The 7,408-nt window shown below is 43.2% G+C and overlaps 1 protein-coding gene across 2 annotated transcripts; it reads right to left on the reverse strand.

Moving 5' to 3' along the window:
- Positions 1–2,580: 2,580 nt before the first annotated feature.
- LOC129584397 (uncharacterized) lies at positions 2,581–6,442 on the reverse strand. 2 transcript variants are annotated; one of them, XM_055476556.1, is made up of 3 exons: positions 6,352–6,442; positions 3,228–4,107; positions 2,581–3,125 (listed from the first exon to the last, which is right to left on the reverse strand). In XM_055476556.1, coding segments are annotated over exons 1-2 (846 nt in total). In that variant the 5' UTR covers positions 6,353–6,442; the 3' UTR covers positions 2,581–3,125; positions 3,228–3,262. The 2 variants fall into 2 exon arrangements, with proteins under 2 accessions (XP_055332531.1, XP_055332530.1); XM_055476555.1 differs by lacking the exon at positions 6,352–6,442 and adding an exon at positions 5,334–5,766.
- Positions 6,443–7,408: the final 966 nt, after the last annotated feature.

The following is a 7,408-nucleotide window of genomic DNA, read 5'->3' on the forward strand; positions in this document are numbered from 1 at the left end:
AACTACTCGTAGCAATTATACACTCTTATATATTTTGACCTTTATGACACAATCATGCAAGGCCTGCCATAATAGATGCAAAGAAGATCTGTGTTGCTGTATTACGCTACTACATATAAATATGTGCTTACGTATATACAGATGCAATGAGCGAAAGAAATAACATGCATAATGTGACCAATTAATCTGTGTAGTCATTAGTGATCATTTTGTCAATAAGATCAAGTCGGTTGGCACGATTATTTCCGTTGGCGTAAGGTAGGCCCTGTGACAATGTACAGTATCTCTGGCCTTTCGTCCCTGAATGCCACAACAGTATTGTCGGTATCCGTGCTGCTGGAAATGGTTTCTGCATGCATGAAAATATGCATAGAAGGACCCAATCAGTCGACGACAGCTCAGCAGTACTTCCTGCTCAGAACTACGCTTGATCCTCGAATGAGTAATCCTTTCAATCGGCATCTCCAGATCGTGGGATGAGTTCTCTACTTCCTACGAAACCGACGGTTCTTGATTTCTGGCTCAGCTGAAGATGATTGACTTTAATATAAAAACGGTAAATTTTAAGCTTCTTTCCAAGGTATCACACAGACAAAAAAACTGATTTGGTGAATTCATTTTAAAAATTGCTCGGATGTATTCGCCTTTTTTCTGCTTCCATAATAATATATCACTATAATTATGCATGTCTATACATAAAAAGCCAGTTAATAATTTACGTACTTTAATTAACATTTGTCACACTTTTAATAATTTTGACATCATTTAAACTGAAATTTAAGTTGGAACTGAGTGTACTGCAGCAAACCTGGGACATTGATTCCGGTTCTGAGGCCGTCGGCTTTGTCGCATCATTAAGGATGGCAAGCAAAACCAACACGAGGATAGCAGAAAAAGCATGGCTGCTTTTTCTGCCGTTGGGGTTATGAATTTAGCTAGTGCTGGTGCTCACTTAACTCGCAAGCAACGTCATCTGGGCTAAATGCCAGCCTTATTACTGTATATACGAATTTGTACCACTGTTCGGCCCTAAAAAAAGGCACATGACGATGACGGCATTAATGTTGAAGCCCATATTAACGGTTCACTTACTTCCGCTTGCAGTACGATATGCATCTTCCTTAAAGGTGTGCTTGCTACGCGACTTGTATCGTAAATTGGCATATTGTTTACTGTAGGTCTATCATGAGATCTACATAGGAATCAACAAACCAATCCAAAATTCTGACCAGGGCACATTTCCCGGGCCTACAATCAAAACAGCTCATCTTTCGTAAAGAGGTATCATACTACCGTAGTCTGCTTTAAAAAATTATTTCATCTGCAGTGGTAGATGGGGCATGGCCAAAGAAAAATTAGATCATACATATTCAAACTGTTATTGTTCAGTACCACAGATTTCCATTACCAAAGAGTTCAATACCAAAGATTTTTCGGAATTTTTTTATTTTGCGCGCATTGCATTAGATATGCTCGTGAACCGCTTGTCCTGCACTGACTTGGCAGATGCCACCGCTGCCAGATTAAATTTCTAAAACTTTGTTTGCAGTCCGTAGGCAACGTTTTACGAGGTATGTACGAACACCAATGTTTTATTACACATTAGTCATTAACCAATAAAGTATTCCCAAAATTCGCAAAGTAGCTTATCAGCGCGGCGGCATAAATCAACGTGCATGAGATACAGATTCGTTTGGGCTGGACAACTGAAGCGTTTCATAGGCTCATCTAGTACAATGCACGCAAAATAAAAAAAAATCGGAGAAGCTGCTCTTACACTTTTTTTTCACAGCGTTACACTATTTTTATTTCGCGTTAAGAGCAACAATTTTTTTCACACATTCTGCATAAGTTCATGAGAAGCTGAAAAAACAAGCGAGTTACACAGCAACATCTACGAGTACAAACACAGGCGGGCGAATAACAGAAAAGATTTCGTCTAAATTCGTCGCCGGTGGTGCTGTTCCCATAATAGATGCTGCGTTTCCTGGCTGAATTTCGATGCTGATCCGTTGACGCAAAAACTTTAGTGCTCGAGGTTCGCCTGATTGCTGCTGGATCATCTTTCCTAGCACGTTAAACAGCCGGGTGGTTTCTGGTCCGAATGTTCCGTAGGTCTGGAAGGCCGCCATAAATGTGGTTACACCGATAGCCGATAGCACATTATAGCGCTATCGGCTATCAGTGTAACCATATTTGCGGCGTCCAGTGTATACGATAGTACCCTATCATTTTCCTCCCGCTGTACTGACTACTTAGATTGTGCGTACATGATAGAAAGAAACACAATGTGTGCGATCTTTAAATTACCAAAAAGGTAGGCAAACCAAATTGTTTTTAATAACGTCATACTCAGTGTTCGCGCTACAGTAACAAAAAAAATATGGCGCTGCCTAGTGGCCAGTATCTACAAGTATTCATGACTATTTACGTACGTAATGATAAGTCCACCTGGCAGTTTTCGTACAGTTTCTAGATGAATGAGTATCACGTTACTCGTAGTCTCGTACCCTTTCCAGCTTTGAACTGCGTTCTATGGCATTAATTACTGTTTAATTACAATCCACCTTTTATGCGCAGACCATCGTACGTTTGAACAAATTAGCTTACCTAACAATGGTAAAATAGTTCATAAAATAAAGCATAATTAAATTATTAATGCAACACAATTCGAGTTAAACTAATTTATGTGCATGTAAATTATCTGCTGTCGGCCCGTTTGCCGATTATAAGCGATAAGCCGGCTTGCGGGAACATGCTTCAACAAACGACAAACCGTAGAAGAACGCTACTGCTGGATGTACAATAGAATGAGCGACAGGTAACCATTTTCATCAAATTTAGACCGTTTAAGGTCTAAGGATGCCTGATAACTTTGTCAGTCAGTTCAAGTATACGGGCGCGATCATTTCCGTTTCAAAAAGGACAATACGTGTCTGTTGCTTCGTCCAACATCGCCACTCAGATGGTGTCGGTATCCGAGCTTCTAAAAGTGATTTCTGTATGTGCAAAACAGCTCATGAGCGATCCCGATAAGGGTGAGATAGGTTTCCGTCAGCCGAACTACAGTACGTGTCCATTCGGTGCCAGTAGCATCACCGACTCTGCTCCCTTCTTCAGGCTGACTGTAATATATACTTTTTAGATTTCTAAGGATTATATTTGCGTTAAGTTTCGTAGCCATTTTTCGACAGTTAGCGGGCATATAAATTACACGCAAAATGTACCTGGTATTCCGCCTTTGTCGCCCGGAAAATGGTATTCACACAACGTGGAGGTAGGCCGTCTGCATGAGCCACACCTCCCGCGTATAATCCGGCCGCACCCAGCACTCAATACGCGCCGTCGAGCGGGCCTGCACCCTGGGCAACACCAGCGTGGTGGCGCGACGGCCCGTTGGACTGTACTCCACCCCGTACTCGGACACCGTATCCAGTGCCACAGCGTCGGGCGGGACGTATTTGCGAAAGCTTCGCTGGCTGCTTTCTGGGTTAATAAATATCAAGGCGCGGAGCGGGTGCCTCTTGGGCGCCTCTAGCCACTGCCGGTTAAACCGCCAAATGAAGCCAATGTGACTGTCGAACTGCTCCATGGGATGGGTGACGCTGGTCACGCACTGCAAGCGAGCTTCCGCCGCCCGACGAACGGTGACGTTAGGCAGCGGGATTGGGAAGAGTTCGCTGGCGGTGGGCGTCACCCGCAGACGGAAGGCTTGCAGCCGGCAGAATCGCAGCGGCTCATCTGGGCACGTCTGTTGGCATTCCACTACGCCTCGGTCGCTCCACTTGGCGTTCTTCAGGATCAGAGTAGCGGCGGATGCCGGAATTTCTACGGCGGGACTAGCGTCATAGCGGGCCGTGACATCAATGCTGTTGCTGCTGTTGACAGTCACCACTTGACCGTTATGTGCCCAGGCAATGTCCGGCATCACCGTAATGTTGGGAGTCAGTGGCAGAGGACAATGGAATATAGCCTCGTCGCCAGAATTTGCCAACACAATGGGTAGGTTGTCGGCGGTGGCATTGGATTTTTCCTTGTTGTTATCAATCGGCAAATAAATTCTTCCGTCAACTGGATGACGAGCAGCATCATTCAGAATTTTATCCACTAAAGGATTCACAAAAAAGTATGACCTACTGTACCAGTAAGGTACATCCGCATTTACTCATAATAATTACGTCCATTATTGTACAGTGGACTTCGAAAATTACTTGACGTCGGACTGGGTAAGTTGCGCAATTTGATAAATCTGCCAGCGTCGCATTATTCTTAAAGGTCACTTTAAAGACAGTAATGACTAGAGTAACCCGGTATTATACAAGGACTTCAAAAATGTGGTTAAACTTACGTTACCACAAAACGCGCGAAACCAGGCACTTATCTGTAATTTAGCACCAAATTCCGGGCTGGCCATCGGCCTGCTGATATAAACATTTGCACCTTGCACATTTCCCAATCGGAAATCATCAAACAATATCTTAAACGAATGAAAAAATGGCAGGAATTTCGACGCCAAACAGATTATCTTTTCGAGATATACAAAGGAATCGAGCTATTTAAGTTTGTCGTAGACAATGCATACGATTTCTGCGTGAAAACGGAAACTAAAACCGTTGATCCAAATCCTATGCTATGTCTACGAGAAACTTAAGGGCCTCCATTTTCTCTTAGATCGCGTAAAGAAAAACCTGATTATTATTACCTCCTACCGAAACGAAGCGTCCGCGGCTTTAAAACAAGGTAAGTTGACCCCGTGCTGAAGCTGTTTTGGGAAAAGGCTTGGCTTGCTGTTTTGGCTTGCTGTTTTGGGGAAAGGCTAATACTCGGAGGAAAACTAAATCACTAACACCGCTTCCCTCTGTCGTCGCAAAGGGAAACGGTGCTCGTGAATTCGTATTGCTCCTTTTATTGAGTACAAAAGCTAGTGGAATGCTTGCTTCGGCTATTTTTTAGCATTTTCAACAGCATAAAGCCATTTTGTACCCAAATTACTGTTGTGAAATTTTCCCTGCAGGCTGCAGTGCAACGGCTAAAATGTCGTTAGCACAAGCAGATCTCTTATGGCGTCACATGTGTATTTATTACAACAAACAGACATCTGCTGTAGAATGGTCTTTGTAGTACCACTACCCGCTGACGTCGCATTAGATATTAGAGTACTTCATTCACGTAATAAGAAAGCGATAAGGAAGTAATGACGTAAATAGAAAGTTCGTTCTACTCTGTTACATGCAAAAGGGCAAGCAGGCACACATTCCTTCTTTGGTTAATGAATCGGTGTAGGCTGAGGTCAAAGAATACTAGCACTGTACAAATATTTTAAGATCACTCACACTGTGCAAAAGTACATTCCCAACTTCCATCTACGCACGCCAGTGTACTGGTTTCGCGTACTCTGCCGGTTTTTTGTACTGGGCATGCCAGACAAAAAAAGAAATTATGGGACATCCAGATCAGCGCTATCATATACAAATTTAGGGCGAAGCCTCTTGGTTCGGCGAGCACGATCACGCGGTGGTTGAAGTGATCGGTGCAGTGCACCGGCCAACTTTTGGAAGCGGGCCAATCAAGCGCGTGTAGCGACAATGGATGCCGCAGTGCCATAAAGACAACTCCGAAACGGGCGGGACATACTTACTTCACGACTGTCGCTTACACTACCAGTGGCCAGCGTGTTGCTTTATCTACAGGTGTTGACAGCGCTGCGACGACTGCAGATAAGAACATGCTGGCTTTACGACTGCACAGCCACCTACAGTGCAAACCTTCCTGTTTGTAAAGTGAAATGATGCTGCAGGCAGCAGTTCGCAGCCCGTTAAAAATGGCTCTGCAGACGTCGGACTGCAAAACCAAGGCAACAAGGAGCAATACGCATCGCTAAGCAACAGCACTGCAAATTCAGATTCAACCATTCAAAAAAGGGAATTCCTAAGCACACCGATGGAAGCACTGCAGTTCTAAGCAGTCAGTTTTCAGGCAGATGCTGCACGGCAATTTAATGTCGCGCTCTAGTTACATAAAGGACAAGTTTCAAGCAATTTTCAAAGTAATTTAATTTGCTCTGCTGTACGTTGCTTTGCTGACGAAATAATCCTGTTTTGCATTACCACCACGTGCAGTTAAAAGAAGTCGTTTGCGCCTCACGCTGGTTGAAGGAAATGCTACGGCTGTTTTAAACCCGTTACCTTTTCATTCGTGAGAAGGCAGAGACTTTAGTGTTTTTTTTAAAATTTTAACTATCAAGTAGTGTACCGGTACCAGGCTAACAGCGCTCGCAGTTTTTAGTACGTGGCAGCTACTCGTATTGCCAAGTATAAATCGCATCTACTGACTGCATAGCGTAATACTCACTCCCAGTGAAGCATGGCTCAGCATCATGTTGTTTCTCGCCGCATGCTCATGGTGAAGCATGGCTTAGGTTGGCATAACTTGTAACCCGCAGACTTTTTCTGACAAAAAGGGCTTAAAATTCAGGAATATAATATGTGTACAATAACATGCAAAACACACATCCATGTATGGAGACGGGACCCCAAATAGTGATCGTAGCTGGAAGATGAGGCAATAATAAAATGCTCCTGAACTCACATTCTGTAATAATAATACTTTTTTGTAGTTGTTATAATTATAATACTGATAATAAGAAACTTAGGCAATCTTCTGTGATTAATATTTATCTTCGCTTCGCTCGATAAAAAAGAACAAGGACTGTACGATACTTTGTGAGATACGTGCGTACATACAGTACATGTACACTTTACACATATGTAGGCGTGCTGTTCTGCTCTGCTTTCTATTTAATACTGATAGCATTAATTACTGGTCAATCAGATTTTCTGTTTTCAAAAGCAGTTGCAATAACCGACACATCACCGCAACCAAAGTCCAACGGTTCCAATGTATACTGTGTAGCATCAGAAGATCAAGCGCGCAGTTGCCCGTTAAGAGTGGTATTTTCATGCCGTATGCCAGACGGAAGATGGGTTCGAAGCTTTGTTTCCCGTGGGCAAATACGCCGAACATGACCGGAAACGGGCCCCAGCCATCAGATGGAATGGGAAAACATATAACAACAATAACAATAACAGCGCCTAATGTAAAACTGCACCCTCTGTTTTGCCATTATCTTCTTCACTGCGCCGTGGCGTATCTGTTCACTGCATTACATATATAATATTAATCTGTACTACAGATACACCGTGTCCATTCATTTCGGCCACCATTCGTTTCGGCCGCTATTTATTTCGGCCACCATTCATTTCGGCTTCAAAAGCTAGGTTACCCAGTTCGATTTTCAGTTTTAAACCTGTTGGCCTAACATTGTTAGGCTAACAATAAAGTGCGAAATTCGAATGCAAGCGTTGCTTTTATTTCTTTATGTTTGTTTTCTTATGCTTATGTTTTTTAA

This window comes from Paramacrobiotus metropolitanus, unplaced genomic scaffold, assembly GCF_019649055.1.
Source record: "Paramacrobiotus metropolitanus isolate TYO unplaced genomic scaffold, Prichtersi_v1.0 Parri_scaffold0000013, whole genome shotgun sequence".
NCBI lineage: Eukaryota > Metazoa > Tardigrada > Eutardigrada > Parachela > Macrobiotidae > Paramacrobiotus > Paramacrobiotus metropolitanus.

Excerpts from the sequence above, each read along its gene's own strand:
- LOC129584397 (XM_055476555.1), bottom strand. The coding sequence starts at position 5,604 with ATGGCACTGCGGCATCCATTGTCGCTACACGCGCTTGATTGGCCCGCT. Across the intron at positions 4,108-5,333 it reads GGAATGTACTTTTGCACAGT|TGGATAAAATTCTGAATGAT; the intron begins GTGAGTGATCTT and ends TGAATCCTTTAG.